The sequence below is a fragment of the Pipistrellus hanaki genome (genome assembly GCF_964339955.1).
Source record: "Pipistrellus hanaki genome assembly, chromosome: 11".
Taxonomy (NCBI): Eukaryota; Metazoa; Chordata; class Mammalia; order Chiroptera; family Vespertilionidae; genus Pipistrellus; species Pipistrellus hanaki.
Window position 1 is genome coordinate 1,534,390 of NC_140513.1, and position 17,175 is coordinate 1,551,564.

At 66.0% G+C, this 17,175-nt stretch overlaps 1 protein-coding gene across 1 annotated transcript in view; it reads right to left on the minus strand.

Annotated features, from left to right (window-relative positions):
* Positions 1-17,175, minus strand: part of ADAMTSL2 (ADAMTS like 2) — a gene marked incomplete at its 3' end in the record, with an annotated part of 29,761 nt that overhangs the window by 653 nt on the left and 11,933 nt on the right. Inside the window, exons 9-18 of the mRNA XM_084899122.1 lie at positions 16,950-17,125; positions 15,474-15,816; positions 14,562-14,901; positions 10,201-10,298; positions 6,427-6,553; positions 5,224-5,437; positions 4,922-5,077; positions 2,602-2,772; positions 1,780-1,956; positions 135-279 (exon numbers count right to left, since the gene is read on the minus strand). Coding sequence (XP_084755248.1) covers positions 135-279; positions 1,780-1,956; positions 2,602-2,772; positions 4,922-5,077; positions 5,224-5,437; positions 6,427-6,553; positions 10,201-10,298; positions 14,562-14,901; positions 15,474-15,816; positions 16,950-17,125 — 1,947 coding nt within the window. The remainder of the gene's footprint in view (positions 1-134; positions 280-1,779; positions 1,957-2,601; positions 2,773-4,921; positions 5,078-5,223; positions 5,438-6,426; positions 6,554-10,200; positions 10,299-14,561; positions 14,902-15,473; positions 15,817-16,949; positions 17,126-17,175) is intronic.

The following is a 17,175-nucleotide window of genomic DNA, read 5'->3' on the forward strand; positions in this document are numbered from 1 at the left end:
GCCACCCCTCCTGCCCGCCCTGCCCGCCTGCCAGGCTCAGCCGTCCTGGGGGGACCTCGCGCCCTACCTGGTGCCCCGGGCGACAGCCCAGGCCCTGGCTCTTACCACGCCTCCCGGGAAGCCACGCCCCTCACCTGGGGGCTCCGTGGGGCAGGGCTGCAGGTCACAGGCCAGCCTGCCCACTGGCTTCACCAGTGGGTCACAGCCGCGGACGAGGTCGGTCCCCTGGTAGCACTTCACGTCCCGCATCCGCACGCCCGCCCCGCAGGTCTTGGTGCACTGGGGGGAGAGGCGGGAGAGGGTGGGGCCGCCGTCGCCATGGGCTGCCGAGTCCCAGCTCACGCGGGCACACACAGCTCGGGTGACGGGGGCGGGGGGGGGGGACGGATGGACACTGGCTGGCGGTCAGGAGGCTGGTCCTCAGCCCCACCAGGCGCGGCCTCAGTTTCCCGCCCGCACAGGAGGGGGTGAGCCTCTGCTCTCCACGTCCCCCCAGGCTCTCCGGGCCCCTCAATGCCCAGGACGCGGGGCCGGGCCCCGGAGCACCGCTCTCCACTCCCGTCAAGAGCCGCAGGCCGGCTGCACGGCCCCGAAGCCCCCTCCGCACTCTGTCCAGATGCTGCCCTCGGAAAACCCCGCCGAGCGGCCAGACTCCAGGGACAGCTGCTGACCCCGGTTAGCCCCACGCCTCCCGCCAACAGCCGCAGGCGGCCCCCTGGCTCCCCCGCGCGGCTGACCCCACGTCACCCAGGCCGTCTGGGCCCTGGGCCCGTCCTCCGGCCCCTCCGCGGAGGAGGTGGGACTCAGCGGGGAGCGCCCCCCGCCATGCCCAAGCGTGCACGGCTTGGCATTGAGCGGGGAGGACAGCGGCCTCGGTGGACGCCCCAAGGAGCCTCTGGATTGGCCCCGGCACCTCCTCCTCCGTCCGCGGGGAGGGGAGAGCAGCTGGAGGAGCAAGCTCTCACCAGCCTCCCACACCCACTGTCCGTGCCAGCTCCCCTCCCCTCTCACTGCCATGGGGCAGTACAGGGGGACCCGCCCCCAGCGCTCCCAGGCTGGCTTTTGGGCTCCCCCTCACCCCCGTTCATGGCTCTCCTCCCTTCGGGGGTGGCACCCAGCACAGCACCTGCACCTAGCGGGTCCTGCCCACCCACAGCTGCCCCCCCTGCCCCCGCCCTCCGCTGAGGCCCAATGCCACTTTCCAGGTGCAGGTTCAGCATGGCTTCCGGGGACCCCAAGCCCTGGCCCAGCCGCACCTGCTGCTCTTCCCACCCTCACCTAGCCGAACCCTGCTGTTCCAAGGGGGCCCCTTGCACCCTGACATAGCTCCACAGCCAGTAGCCCCCCTTGGCCCCCTGGCTAACGCCACCCCAGGAGCAAGGGAGCTGCCACTCTTCCTCCTGGCTGCCCTCTGCCCCAGCGCCCAGGTCCGCCATGCCGCTGCACCCGGGCCCTGCGTCCTGCCAGGCTCTGGTTCCTGTGGCCCCACAAGCCCTGAGGGCACAGTGCTGTGAGATGCATGGCTCACAGGCTGCTGTGGAGGGCAGAAGCAACCCAGACTAAGAGAGGCCCAGGCCCAGCGTTGCAGGGATCCCAGAGGTGAGATCCAGGAAGGCTTCCTGGAAGAGGGGGCAGAGTTGAGACGCTTTCGGGGACAGAAGCCAGGATGGAAGCTGACATGGGGAGATGAGGGGCACCTGGGGCAGGCGCGGAGGTACCAGGACCGGCTCAGCCCCGGGCCTGGCCCCGGCGGCCTCGAGGGCAGCGGCAGGTGCTCACCTCAGACCACGGGCTGGTGTACCACTTGAAGCAGGGCCTCTCGAAGCACATGTTCTCCTCGGGCGGCTTGGTGGCCAGCCCGCATTCGGGGTCACTGCGCGTCTGCGGCTTCCCGTTGGCCAGCTCCATGCATAGCACCAGCCGCTTTTTCACGCCGCGGCCGCAGGTGGTGTTACACTGAGCCGGGGACAGACGGGGTCAGAGGCCGGGGGTCAGAGGCCAGGGGTCAGAGGCTGGGAGTCAGAGGTCAGGATACAGCCCACGCGGCTCCGGGGGTAACATAGCCACCGGGGGACATGCTGACGTGGGTGGCATAACGGCTGAGAACTCTGCTCGATCACCATTTGGCCCCAAGCGGGTTTGGTCAAAAGCAGTTTAGCAGAAAACCGGCTGTTTTGAAACAAAACGGCCCATGGCCATTTGGCCCAAGATGCCCTGGGGCCTGGCGGCCGCCGGAGCCAACTGATGGAGGACCATCGGTCTGGAACCGCAGGCTGTGACCCTGACATTGGTCCTGAGAACGAGGGCCCGGGGGCCAGAAGCAAGTGACCCCCGCCCCCCCAGGTCTCCCTGCGTGAGAGGGGAATGTGGGGGCCGGGGGAGGGGGTAGGGAGTGGGGGAGGGGGCAGTCAGTACACATCGCTGAGCAGCTGCCTACTGAGATGGGAAGTTCACGGAGTCCTCCTGCTGTTGGCCTTTTTCTACTTCAGATGAGTTTCTAACGGACTGTGCTCACAGCGGACAGCGAAGCCCTCATTTTGAACACGTGGCTCCCAGCCAGGTGCCCTCCCCCGGGCCGGCCCAGGGGGCTCAGACACTCACCCGCTCCCAGTCCTGGGCCAGCCAGTGGGCGGGGCAGTTCTTGTCCCCGCAGGGGTGGATGGCCAGTGGCTTGGTCTCCATCTGGCACTGCGACTCGGGCACCACGCGCCCGTCGCTGGTCTTGCAATACACGTGCCGGATCATGCGGCCCAGGCCGCAGCTGCCGCTGCACTGCAGGGGGACGGGGGGGCGGGCGGATAGGAGGGCAGGGGGTCAGGGAGGCAGGGGGACAGGGGGGCAGGAGGACAGGGGGGCAGGGGGGCGGGGGTGGCAGGAGGTCAGGAGGGCAGGGGGACGGAAGGGCGGGGGATAGGGGGGCAGGGGTACGGGGGGACAGGGGGGCAGGGGGTCAGGGGGGCAGGGGTCAGGGGGATGGAGGGGTGGGGGATAGGGGGCGGAGGGGCAGGGGGTAGGGGGGCAGGGGGGCAGGGGAATAGGGGGCAGGGGGGCAGGGGGGCAGGGGGGCGGGGGGGCGGGGGGGCAGGGAGGCAGGGGGACAGGGGGGCAGGAGGACAGGGGGGCAGGGGGGCGGGGGTGGCAGGAGGTCAGAAGGGCAGGGGGACGGAGGGGCGGGGGGTAGGGGGGCAGGGGTACGGGGGGACAGGGGGGCAGGGGGGCAGGGAGGCAGGGGGACAGGGGGGCAGGGGGGCAGGGGAATAGGGGGCAGGGGGGCAGGGGGGCGGGGGGCGGGGGGGCAGGGGTCAGGGGGACGGAGGGGTGGGGGATAGGGGGCGGAGGGGCAGGGGGTAGGGGGGCAGGGGGGCAGGAGGAGGGGGACAGGGCGTCAGGGCCCGCTGCCCCCAGCGCCCTGACGTCATTCCCCAGAGAGAGGACTCCCTTCCTGCCCTTCCAGCATGGGATGCTGTTGCCATGGTAACTACGTTCCCAGTTACATTTTCTGTTCTAATTGCAGAAATGCTGCGTGCTGGGTGGGAAGCACACAGAAAAGCATCTGAAAAGCCAGGTGGGCATCTGTGCACCCGGCACCCAGCGGGCACCCGGGGGATACCTGGGCGACTTTCCCGCCAAGAGGGGCAAAGATGGACATTGGGGGGGCAGACAGCGGTTATAAAAGGGGGGGCAGACAGCGGTTATAAAAGGGGGGGCAGACAGCGGTTATAAAAGGGGGCAGACAGCGGGTTATAAAAGGGGACAGACAGCGGTTATAAAAGGGGGGGCAGACAGCGGGTTATAAAAGGGGACAGACAGCGGTTATAAAAGGGGGGGCAGACAGCGGGTTATAAAAGGGGGGACAGACAGCGGGTTATAAAAGGGGGGACAGACAGCGGTTATAAAAGGGGGCAGACAGCGGGTTATAAAAGGGGGGACAGACAGCGGGTTATAAAAGGGGACAGACAGCGGTTATAAAAGGGGGGACAGACAGCGGGTTATAAAAGGGGACAGACAGCGGTTATAAAAGGGGGGGCAGACAGTGGTTATAAAAGGGGGGGCAGACAGCGGGTTATAAAGGGGGGACAGACAGCGGGTTATAAAAGGGGACAGACAGCGGTTATAAAAGGGGGGACAGACAGCGGGTTATAAAAGGGGACAGACAGCGGTTATAAAAGGGGGGGCAGACAGTGGTTATAAAAGGGGGGGCAGACAGCGGGTTATAAAGGGGGGATAGACAGCGGGTTATAAAAGGGGGGACAGACAGCGGTTATAAAGGGGGGGACAGACAGCGGGTTATAAAAGGGGGGGCAGACAGCGGGTTATAAAAGGGGGGGCAGACAGCGGGTTATAAAAGGGGGGACAGACAGCGGTTATAAAAGGGGGGGCAGACAGTGGTTATAAAAGGGGGGGCAGACTCGTTATAAAAGGGGGGACAGACAGCGGGTTATAAAAGGGGGGCAGACAGCGGTTATAAAAGGGGGGACAGACTCGTTATAAAAGGGGGGGACAAACAGCGGGTTATAAAAGGGGGGGCAGACAGCGGTTATAAAAGGGGGGACAGACAGCGGGTTATAAAAGGGGGGACAGACAGCGGGTTATAAAAGGGGGGACAGACAGCGGTTATAAAAGGGGGGACAGACAGCGGTTATAAAGGGGGGGACAGACAGCGGATTATAAAAGGGGGGCAGACAGTGGTTATAAAAGGGGGGGCAGACAGTGGTTATAAAAGGGGGGGCAGACAGCGGTTATAAAAGGGGGCGGCCATGGGGCCCCGGTCTTTGGATCGAGGTCTGATTCTTAGTAAGGAGGAGAAAGGCCATTCTTCCCCCTCATCCTCACTCCCGGAAAGTGGGAGCCTGGGGCACGGCCAGGCAGAGCCCGGGCCCTCCCCGCCCTCGCAGCGCCCGCCCCGGGGCCCTGGCTTCACCGGCCCCCAGTCCGAGACGGTCCACTGGCGGTCGCAGGGGGGCCCCGTGCAGTCCTTCTCCCGCTTGGGTCTGGTGTTGGGGTCGCACAGCTTCTCGTCCTCCGAGCAGCGGATGTCCCTGGTCACCACGCCGCGCTCCCCGCACTTGGCCGGGCACTGGGAGAGGGAGAGGGTGGGTGGGGCTGCTGCGCCACAGGCCTGCTCCCCCCCCGCACACAGCCTCCCCTCCCAGGCACACCCCCCGCCCCTCCCACCCCCCGCCCTCCCCTCCCCCCTTCCCGGCACCCCGCCCGCCCGCGCACCTCGGACCACTCGGACATCTCCCACTGCGGCCCGCAGTCCTTGTTGCGGCAGACCTTGCGCTCCTCGGGCCGCACGGCGTCGGCCGCCTCGCACAGGTCGCTGTACACGGAGCTGTCGAAGCCGGGCGACAGCATCTTCCAGCAGCGCACCGTGCGGAACTGGAAGCCCTCTCCGCAGGTGCGCGAGCACTCGCTCCAGCTGCTGGTCTCCCACCTGCGGGGGGGGGGGGGGCAGCTCGGTGACCCCGCTTCCCCCCCACTGCCCCCACCCTCCCCCACCCTCCCCCACCCCGCCTTCTGCCCCCCACAACCCCCCACCCTCCCCCACCCCGCCTTCTGCCCCCCACAACCCCCCACCCTCCCCCACCCCGCCAACCATCCCCACACCCCGAGAAAACGTGACCCTGCTCGCTCCCTGCGGTGAGTACCGCAAGGACCAAGCCAGACAGGACAGGCTAGGCCCCACAGCGGGGCTGCTGTCCGGGGACCCCACGCTGTGGGAGCACCTCAGTGGGTGCGGGGGGACCTGGAATGGGCGCCTGGCCTGCCGGGGGCTGCCTCTACCTGCTCCCACCTGGCCTTCCTGCTATGTGCGTGGGAGGAGGCGGGGTCACGTGAGTGGGAGGGGAGGGGTCCTGTGCGTGGGGTGGGCGGGGCCATGTGAGTGGGGTGGGCGGGGCCATGTGAGTGGGAGCAGGGACGGAGTGGAGAGAAGCTGGGAGAGCAGGGCTGTGGCAGAGCAGGGACGAGGCGCCGCCGGTCCCATAGGACGGGTGACAGCGGGCTGGGCCTGGGCCCATCTGGCCGCTGCTCCAGCTCCAGCTCCGCCCTGAGCCTGGCTGGAGGGGGGCACGGCCGGGCTCCCGTCTCTGACCACCAAGGAGGCCGGACAGGAGGTTGGGCTAGAAGGACGGGGCCTCCCCTTTCCCCTCCCCACCATCACAGGGAATCGGAGGTGTAATCCCTGGCAGAGGCATCACCCTGGTGCAGAGTCATGTTCAGAAAGGTTTCTCCTCTGCCGAGAAAGGCACTGATTGAGCACCTACTGTGTGCAGAGCTCAGTGATAGAGGCACTGCGAACGGACGCAGAGGGACCCTGGCGGGCAGGTGGGTGCGGCCCCTCCCCGCCCGCCCCGCCCACAGAGCCCCTGGGGGAGCAGGATTCAGACTCCACCCCACACACCCTGCGGGCCTGGGCAGTACCTGGGCTGGCACTCCCGCCCCGCACAGAACTCCTGCACCGGCTCGGGGCGGGTCAGGGCGTCGCAGTAGCTGTCCTCCACCTGGATGCCGTCGTAGCGCACGCATGTGGCATAGGTGGACATGACCCCTGGGTTCAGGGAGGGAAAGGCTGTGAGCACTGGGCAGCCCCCTGGAGGCCCCCTGGCCGTTCAGAGCCCAGCGCCTGGCTCACATGGAGACAAGGACAGCAGCCAGCTGACAGACAGGACAGGAGGGCTCAGGGCTGACCTCTTCTCTCTGCACCCCTCCCCCACCCCAGCCAGCCAGGCTGGGCACCAGGTCATGTGTCACAACCTGGGCTTGGAATAAACTCAAACTGGCCTCTATAAAGCCCCAGGCAGCTGGGGTCACTGATTTCCAATCATGCAGTAACTACCATCTATGGGTGAGTGGGCGGGTGGATGGTGGATGGATGGATGGATAGGTGGGTGGATGGATGGGTTGGTGGGTGGGTGGATGGATGGATAGGTTGGTGGATGGATGGATAAGTTGGTGGGTGGATGGATAAGTTGGTGGGTGGATGGATGGATGGGTTGATGGGTAGATGGATGGATGGATGGATGGATAGGTGGGTGGATGGATGGGTTGGTGGGTGGGTAGGTGGATGGATGGATAGGTTGGTGGATGGATGGATAAATTGGTGGGTGGATGGATAAATTGGTGGGTGGATGGATAGATGGGTTGATGGGTGGATGGATGGATGGATGGATAGGTGGGTGGGTGGATGGGTTGGTGGATGGATGGATGGATGGGTGGATGGATGGATAGGTTGCTGAATGGGTGGATTGTTGGATGAATATGGGACAGAAATCTAACCATTCCAGCCCTTCCCAGCCTCCCAGATATTATAGCTCTCAGACTCCTGCCCTTCTGTGGCATGTTCTAGTCCCCACCACACTCCCCCCAGACCTTCTGTCTCCAGTGCTGTGTGTGTCTCTTTCTGGGCTCCGCACACCCCAGAGGACATATTGCCAATTCCTTGCCCTGCCTCTGCCCTCTGCTGCTCTGCCCTCCTCCCAGCACCAATGCCTGGCACCCGCTGGGCACAGGCCACCCTCACAGCAGTGGTGGGTCCCTGCCAAGGAGGCAGATGACTCCAGGTGGCAGTCAGCATTGGTGGCGGCTGGTGGGGGTAGGTTTGCTATTGTCATTGTTACTGTGTGTGTGTGTGTGTGAGAGAGAGAGAGAGAGAGAGAGAGAGAGAGAGAGAGAGAGAGAGAGAGAGAGGCGTTCCTGAGTGATGGAGAAGTGGAACCCTCCCTCTGGGTGGCCAGGCCCCTGGAGGAGGCCAATGTGCCCGGCCCCTCCCCCCTCCCTGCGGTGCTGAAGGCCAGCATCCTGCCTCCGAGCCCCAGCTGGATGGAGTGAAACAGCCTGGCCGACAGCCCCCTCGGATCTTCTCTGTTCTGGGGGGACCAGCCCGGCTGCAGGCACTGGCCGCTCCGCCTGCGCTGGGCTGCTCCGCCTGCAGGCCTCTCAGTGGGGGATGGCGGGGGGGGGGGGTGGAGAGCAGGGGGGGGCTTCAGGGCTCAGATATCAGCTTCGGGGCCCAGAGAAGTCCCAGCAGGAGGAGCAGCAGACCCTCACCCAGTGCCCGATTGTTCATTCACTGCTCGTCCCGTGGTGACCCACAGGCCCCCAAAAAAGAGACTGGAATTCGAGTCCCAGCCCAGTCTCCCTGGTGGGGTGACATGAGTCCCCTCAGACCCTCCAGGCCTCAGCTTGCTCGTCCCCAAAATGGGGGTGTCCCCAAGAAGCCGGGAGAGTCAGAGGACAATGTTGGGGCCCCCTCTTCATGCCGCAGTCTTGAGCACAGTGCCTCTCAAACCTGCCGAGACGGGGACCCCTCCCTTTAAATTGGGGATCACGAAACAGAGGGGATGGAGCTAGGGGTCCCTGGCTACCCTTCTGTCACCCGGGCCCTGGGGGGTGTGAGGGACGGAGGGACCTTTTGAATCATTGAGACTCAGTAAGAGCTCGCCCACACTCCACCCCCGCGGAGAGCAGAGCGATCTCCAAGGAAAAGGAGGAGCGCTGTGTGGCTGAGCTGGGGGCAGGAGGTGGGCTTCGCTGTCCCAGAGGCCTTCCGTGAGCTCCCAGCGAGGCCCCGGGCACAGGCCCCGGGCGGACAGGCCCCAGGCGGACAGGCTCCAGACAGACAGGCCCCTGGCAGCGAGGCCCCCGGCGGACAGGTCCCGGGTGGACAGGTCCCAGGCGGACAGGCCCCGGACATCGAGGCCCCGGGCGGACAGGCCCCGGGCGGACAGGCCCCGGGTGGACAGGCCTCGGGCGGACAGGCCCCGGGCGGACAGGCCCCGGGCGGACAGGCCCCGGCAGATGGGCCTGGACAGACGGGCCCCGGGCGGTGAGGGCCCGCTGTGTCCATAACACTGTAGTCAGACAGCCCATGCCTGGGAGGGTCGCCACCCCCAGCACCTGGCCTGCCCTCACTGCCGTGAGACGGGGCTTTGAGAGGAGCCGGCCTCGGTCTGGGGACCAGATGCACAGCACGGAGCGTGTGGAGGATGGTGAGGCCTGACCCTGTGTCACATCCGTCCCCGTGACCACCGTGGCCAGGCGCTCAGCCCGCTCTGAGGTGGAAGGCAGGCTCCCAGAGGTTAAGCATTGGCCAGGGGTCCACCAAACGAGGCATCTCAAGCACTCGCTGACCACACAAAGCCTGGCTCGTGCCCTGGCCGGTGTGTTCAGTGGATACAGCTTTGGCCTTCGGACCCAAGGGTACCTACAGGTCAAGGGCACCTACCCTGGTTACAGGCTCCTCCCAGGCCTGGACCCTGGTTAGCGTTTATGTAGGAGGCAACCAATCGATGTTTCTCTCACATCGATATTTCTCTTTTCTTTCCCTCTCTCTCCCACTCTCTCTAAAAATCAATGGGAAAATATCCTCAGGTGAGGATTTAAAAAAAAAAAAAAAAGCCTGCTTGCATCCTCCTGGTGTCAGGGGTCAAAGGGCGAGCTCCACGCCCAGGAGGCAGGCCCCGGGTTCCAGCCAAGCGCCAAGCATGAGGACCCGTGTCCCCCTCTGAACCCTGCAAGCCACCTCCCAGCTCTTCCCCCAGGCCCACGCCCCGTGATGCCAACGGAGGCCACAGGAGGAGTGCCCACACCTGGACCACGGCTGCTCAAGTGCGGCCAGTGGCTGGCCTCCTCCTCGCTGGCCAGACTGCAGGGGCGTCCAGCTGAGGGGAGGACCCGGGACAGGACCCCAAACCCAGCTCTGCAGCCCCATCGGGTCTCCCTCTGCATCTGCTGGCTCTGACCTCACAGCGCCCCCTGGGGGAGGGGGGGAGGGGCAGCAGATGGAGCCCGGCCCCTGGTGGCTGCGGCCAGTGCCTCGGTGTGGGGGCGGCCAGCCAGTGGCAGACAGATGTAGGTTCAAGTCCCGGCTCAACACTTGCATGTGCCTGCTTGTCAGGTGCCACCAAGGGTCTGGGTCCCCCTCCCCGCTCCTGCCCGGATGAGGTCCGGGACCTTGAACGAGGCCCTGGGTCCTAGACCACGTGGGTCTGTCCCCCCTCCTGGATGTGCTGTGAGCACCACCACCCAGCTTTCTTCCTTTGAACCAGAGGGATATCTGCTCTCCGAATGACCGTGAGGAGGAGCATCTGGGGCATGCATCACGCCCAGAGGCCCACCCCTCTCCGTGCCCGCCGTCAGCAGCACGCCCCAGCCCCGGCACGGAGCCGCCCGGCCCAGGCCGCGGCCCAGCGGTACCTGTGGTGCAGGTGGCGCTGCAGGGCTCGTGCGAGGACAGCTTCCACCGGTACATGTCCGCCGGGCTCACGCCTTGCTTGCGGGCCTTGGGCCTGGTCCTGGAACAAGGCCGAACAGAGACGGGGTGAGAAGCGGAACGCTCACTGACACGCTCCAGCTCTCATGGGGGGGGGGGGTGTCCTCCCCGTGGGGGGCTGTGTTTTAGGGGACAGCACCCTGTCCTGAGCCCCAGGCAGCGCCCAGCCGTGAGGGTGAGAGCGCCCAGGGTCTGGGCCCGGGAGGCAGGAGGGGCCCAGGGCGGTGTGGATGGGACTGAGTCCAAGCGCCCTGCACTGAGCTGGCCGCGCTCCTTCGGGGGTGGGGGGGGCGGGGGAGGTGGGCCAAACCAGCCTCAGCTCCCCCCACCTCCCCGGGAAGGGGCGTCAGAGCACCTCGGTGCTGGGACCGTGCCAGGCTCTGCCCTGCGCCTCCCCAGCCAGGATTCCGATTGAGTGGGGCCACCAGCCACTCGCCTCCAATTATCAAAATAGAAAACCCGCAGACGGGGGTGTGGCGGCCCCCCCAGACGCCGCTGCCCAGGTCTGCCGGCTGCTCCGCGAGGAGAGAGGCGCGCACCTCCCGCCAGCGACCAGCCGGGATTCTTGGCCGGAGCCCGGGCGGCCGGAGCCAGCTATTGTTGGGGCTGCCGGCTTCCCTGAGCCAGGGAGTGCTGGCCCGGCCTCCACATCCGATGTGGGCTCCTCCGGGGTGGGGGGGAACAGGGGGGCGGCTGTGGCCGTGGCGAGGCGGCAGCTCCCGGGCTCGGACACGGCGGCTCCGCTCCGTGGGCCCACCCTGCCCGGCCCTCACCTCCCTCCGGGGACCCCGCAGCGGGGCGTCGCCTCCCTGAGGTCCTGGGTGCTGCGAGGGGAGCTGACTGTCACAGGGGAGATCGGGGTGCAGCCTCGGGCCCAGGAGGCAGGACAAGCCCCGAAAGGCCTTCCAGCTCTGAGGACCAGGAAGTAATGAGTGAGCTGACGAGGCTGCGTAAACGGAGGGGGCGGGGGGGGGCGGGGAGCAGTGGCTGGTGGTCCAGCTGCTCAGCCTGCAGGGCCCCCTCCCCCGGTGGCTTCACACCAGGGCCCCCCGGGAAGGGGAAATGCCCCACCATCCTCCTTAAAAATGAGAGGAGCCCGGCCGGGGGCTCAGCGGTTGAGCGTCGACCTATGACCCAGGAGGTCAGGGTTCCATTCCCGGTCAGAGCACATTTCGGGGGGCTGGGGGCTTGATCCCCAGTGTGGGGCATGCCGGAGGCAGCCGATCCGTGATTCTCTCTCATCACAGATGTTTCTCTCTCTCTCTCCCTCTCCCTTCCTGTCTGAAACCAATAAAAATACATTTTTTAAAAAGGAGGAGAAATTCAGGAACTATATCAATAGCATTGTCATAACTATGCCAGGCGGGTGCTGGCAATATGGGGGGGACACTAAACACTAGGATTGTTTATGCTGCCACCTGAAACCAACACAGAATAACACCAAATGGCAACTGCAGTTGAAAAAGAAGAGAAAAACATGAGAAAACGTGAACCTGCGCTCCTCCCACTCACCCGTCCTGGTCCTGTCACCTGAGAGCAAAGGGCCTGAGCCACCGGTGAGCAAGGCCTGGGGCGGGGGGACCAGGGAGATGGCCCCTCAGGCCGGATTGGAAGACGCTGAGCTGTGCCGCCCGCCCCCACCCTCCTCTCAGCAGCTGCGTCTCCTCAGAACAAAGGCCACGCATGAGGAGGTCCCACCGGGCCTCGCCCCCGCACGGAGACAGCCATCTTAATCTAATTACACGCTCCCCGCAGGCAGGCGTGACTCACCGCCGGGGAGGGTGCCGTTTAAAATAAACTCGATGTCAAGCAGGAAGGGCACTTCTCAGGGGCTGCCACCGTGGGCGCACCAAGGCCACACGCTGACCTGACCAGCCCAGGGGGGCCTGCACGGAGGTCCCACAGACTCGCAGACCAAGAGGACAGACAGACGGCTGGAAACGGAAACTTTAGCACGAACAGCATTCGTGGGACTGTCCCTGCCCACGGTCACCCTGGACCTCCACAGTCTGTCTCTATTGTGCACCTGTAGTAGCTTACCTGCCGGCAGGCCTTGGCAATAGCAGTCATTCCCCTTTCTCCGCCCCTCCCTGCACAGAGACCCCCAGCGCTCTTACCTGTCATCCTTGGCCGCTCACTGCCCTGCACCGCTGAGTGAGAGAGGCCCGTGTCTGTTCTCCCATCTTTACCCAGAGCCGGGGCTGCCCCTGGGCTTGCTCCCCCTCCCCAGCCCATCGCCACGTCAGGTCACCCCAGGTCTTCCCTTTGGTCCTGAGGCATAAACTCCGCAGCTGGCCTCCGTCCCCTGAAACTGCTCCTGACAGGTGTCAGTTCGGCGGAATCAGCTCAGAACGATCCCTGCGGGTCTGGGCATTTCTCCCGTGGGCGCCGCATCGCTCTCCGCACCAGCGCGGCCACATAAACACCCGGGAAACCCCGGAACCCAGCCCTCCACCCGCCGGTGCCCCGCGGCCCTGGGCGTCCAACAGCCCGGCTGGCCGGTGACTGCCCCTGGCACTGGGCAGCTGTGACCCCGGCCTCCGTCCCACCCCGCAGGTCAGGCCCCTCCCACTCTGGTTAAGCTCCTCCCACCCCGCAGGTCAGGCCCCTCCCACTCTGGTTAAGCTCCTCCCACAACAGCAGGTCAGGCTCCTCTCACCCCGATTAAGCCCCTCCCACCCGGACAGGTAAGGCTCCTCCCACCCAGTTAGGTTCCTCCCACTCTGGACAGGTTAGGCTCCTCCCACTGGCAGATCAGGCTCCTCCCACTCCTCTGGTCCCCTCCCGCAGTGCCTGTTTGTGAATGATCAGCAGGCCACTGGCTCCGCTCCCCCCCAGGCTGGCGGACACTCCCTCCAGCGACTGGCCTGGCGTGGCCCCCTCATTGCTGGGCCGTCCTGAGAAGATGAAAATAACCTTTCCTTTCTGGGCCGCCCCTTTGATTTCGCCCTCCGGGGAGCAGACGGACTTCCTGTGTTTGGACAGCTCGCCCAGACGGGGCTATTTCAGGCCGTCAGCCTGGTGGTTTCCCGCCTCTGCCTCGGCCTTTATCTTAAAGGACCATCTTTGGTCCCTGCCCGCTGGCCCCTTTGATGCTGCCCGCGGGGGCGGCCACCTCCCCGCCCCCCCGCGGCCCGGGCCTCTCGGAGGGTGACAATCCATGGTATGTTTCTGGGATGCCACAGCCCCGGGAACCCACGTGCCCACAGGGGTTGGGGTGGGGCGAGAGTCAGATGGGATGGGGCAGGAGATAATCTAACTGTGGCTGAGGACCCAGGAGCCTGTGCCCGCCTGGCCTGGGCGTGTTTGACCCCTGAGTGCTGGGCCCTGGGCATCCTCTGTCAAGTCCTCCTTAGGGATGGGGAAACTGAGGCCCAGGGAGGGTCCCAGCGAGTCTGGGTCCCCCGGCAGGCGAGTGGAGCCGGGGACTCAGGTCTGCAGAGGTCAGCCCAGCAGGGTCCCTCTCCACCAGCCAGCTCCGGGGGAGGGGGCAGCCGGCAGGCCCCACAAACCCAGAGACCCAGAGGAACCACAGGGATGGTCTGAAATGAAAGCTCTCACCAGGAGCCGTTCCTGGCGGTCCCCGCCCCGGGCGGTCTGTGCCCTTTCTGTGTCTGCAAGACTACAAGCTGCACCTGCTGGCATCCCGTTCAAACCAAAGGCCTGTTTCTCCCTCACAAAGGGCAGTCCTTACCTCACCTGCGCTGCCTTTCGGTTTATGTTTGCATCTGTGCGCACATGCCTGATACATGCCTCTGGGTGTCCAAGCAATTGTTTCTCCCGAGCAAAGGTCAAAGGTCAAAGGTCCATCTTTTTTTATTTTTTATTTTTTTTTATTTAGGACAAATAACAGACCTTTGGGATGTCAGAGTCCCTTCCTTTTTCCCAGACCCCTCAAAGCACCCCGCGCACCAGCGCAGAGACCACTAGTCCCCTCGGCGTTGCCACCGCGTTAACCTGTAAGCTGCTAACCAGCACCCACCCACGTGCAAGCAGTGCGCCCGTGTGTCCGGTTACCTGGTAACCCGGTCCCAGAGACGTCCCCGCTGGCTTTCTCCCGCCTCCCTCCCCTGCAGCCCCCGTACGCAGCCCCCTCCTTTGATTGCAATGTGTAACATAAGGTGCAAACCTATTTTATACCAAAACCCGGGCCTCCGACCTCCTGCTCAGATCCCTGGGGCGGGAGAGGGGGTAGGCGGCATGGCCAGCCCCCCACAGCCCGTGGCGAGGCCTCCCTCACCCCTCCCCCGCCAGAGGCCCCAGCCTGGGCGGGGGCGCCTCCCACCTGGCCTTGTGCGTCCTGTTGCCGGCCGAGGCGGGCAGGCCGGCGCTGGCGTTGGGGAAGGCGGCCTCGGACGAGCTGTTGGTCACCCGGTCACTGCTCAGCTCCAGGAAGGGGCCCTCGCTCTCGCCGTAGTCCTCGTACAGGCTGTCGGCCGGGGCGCCCTGCACGAAGATGCTGTGCAGTGTCTCGTTGAAGTCGAACTCCTTGGAGTCGTCGGGGTCCTCGGCCAGGACGTGGCCGGTGATGATGATGGCCGGGAAGAACCCCCGCAGGGGGAAGCGGGCGTCGGCCTCGCGGTCATCCGTGTCCGTGGGGAGAGCCGTGCTCGTTGCATTGCCGTCTGCGGAGGAGATGGCGGCTCAGCTTCAGGCAGCCCCTCCCGTGTCGGGGGAGCAGAGGGGGCCCATCGGGGCTGAACCTGGAAGCCCCCGGAGGCAGGTTTCTGCCCCATTAGAGAACACTTCCCACGGGGAGCACACAAGCTGGTCTAGGCGGTCGGTGGGGGTCTGCAGTGGGTTGAAGGGGGTCCCCCAGATTCATGTCCACTCAGAACCTCCGGAGGTCAGCTTATTTGGAAACTAGAGGCCCGGTGCACGAATTCGTGCACAGATGGAGTCCCGCCAGCCCAATGGGGCCGGACTGTCCTAGGCTGGATTCCCACTCCACCATGGCGGTCTGTGCGAGGTGAGCAAGCCCTCCCGCTCCAAGCCTCAGTCTCCCCATCTGTCAAGTGGGGACAAGCACTCCCATCTCAAGGAACGAACGTCAGAGGACGGGCGTGTGCGAAGGCCGAGCCCTGAGCCTGCCCAGCAGGCGCCTCTTCCCAAGCTCCTCTGGGGTCTGAGGAGGCCGAAGGCCCTCCCCCCAGGCCCCGCTCCCCAGGAAGCCCCTGCCAAACCCCCTTCCGGTTACCTCGGGAGCCCTTGCCCTGGAGGGGCCCCTCACAGGCCCTGCCGCCGCTGGCCGGCTCGCACACCTCGTTGGTCTCCTGGCCCTGGCTCAGCCCCAGGTCCCGGCCGGCGCCCGTGGGGCTGAACAGCCGGTTGTCCAGGCCCAGGCGCTCGGGGGAGGCCTGGCCGTAGAGCGAGCCATTGTGCTGCAGGAAGCCCAGCAGCCGCGGGCCGTCCAGCTCCTGGCTCTCGGCGCTCTCGGGGGCGGGGAAGCTGTAGTAGGTGGGCCCGGGCGGCAGGCGGTGGGCGTGGTGCAGCGTGTACTCGAAGGTGATGGAGGGGCTCCGGCCGTTCTGGTTCCACACCTGGAGGGCGGAGAGGGCTGTCTGTGCTGCCCGCCCTCCCCCGGGCCCCGAGTTGGAGGACAGAGGCTCCCGGGAGGCGCGGGAGCCCGGAGCCAGGGGGAGGGCGGTGGGGGATGGGCAGTGGGGGGCGTGGGGACCGGCCCACGCCACCGAGCAGTGTCCCTGAGGAGCAGGGCCCCCACTGCAGCTTCCCCGGAGCAGATCAGCGCCACCTCAATGGATGGTCCGTGGCCACTGACCATGGCTCTTCCGCCCCGTCCACAGGGGAGCAGCTGCCGGCTCCCGCGTGGCCTCACCGCCTGATCGGGCTGCGTCCCCCCATCTCCCCACCCTGTCACGGTGCAGTTTCCGGTGAGACACGGGCCGGCCCCTGGCATCGGCCAAGAGGGGGTGAGCGGACGAGCCCCGGAGGCGATGACGGTCGCAGCCAGGCCCCTCCCCAGAGACTGCCCTCAGCCCAAGGGGCTGCCTCTCCAAGGTCACGACCCTTCCCCAGGCTCCCCAGGGGCTGAGCCAGACCGCCCCCCCAACTCAGGTGCCCGGAGGGGCTACGCTGCCCAGCGCTCCGGCTGCTGTCCCTTCCGCCCGGCTCGCGCCTCCCCTGCCCGGTCCTGCCCCGCAGTCCGCACAGGCGCTGCCCGGAGACCCCCAGGCCTCCTGCACACGCACCTCCAGCTCCGAGCGCCGTTCCGTTCCCTGGGGACCTGGCCTGCTCGTGGCCTGTGGCCTGGGGGGAGGGCGCAGCCTGCCTCGGACGCTCCGAGAGGAGGTACAGATGTGGGCACCCCCCCCCCCCCCCATGCTGGGCCGCCTGGGACGCTCCTCAGCCCAGCAGCTAGAGGATCTAAATAGATGGTGGCTCTGGCACCAGCCCGCCGGCACCCATTGCCCACTGTGCCCCTTACAGTTCTGTGACGGGTCCTTGTTTGGTAGCGTGAGGTTCCGAATGCCGCCTTGGTGACGTCCAAAGAGTTCCCGGGGTGGCTCTGTCCCCACGTGTCCCCCCATCTCTACGAGAGGCCTTAGGGCGCCAGAACTGCCCATCCTGACGGCCCCCAGTTCAGGGCCGTGCACCCACGGGAGCCGCCATGGCAGCCACCCGCAGGCCCCTGCCGGCCCACCCTCACACCCACCATGACATTCAGGCCCTGGGTGGTGGGCCCTTGGGCCGCGATGTACTCGATGCCGGTCTCGTAGACATCCATGGGCCGCCGGTACTTGACCACGGTGCCCGCGATGTGGTAGTTCTTGGGGCTGTCCACCTTGAAGTTGCCGTTGAAGAAGTAGTTGCCGGACTCATCTGCAAGGGCTGATGGGTAAAAGCTGCCGGTCACATGGGCCGACCGGCTGGAGGGAACC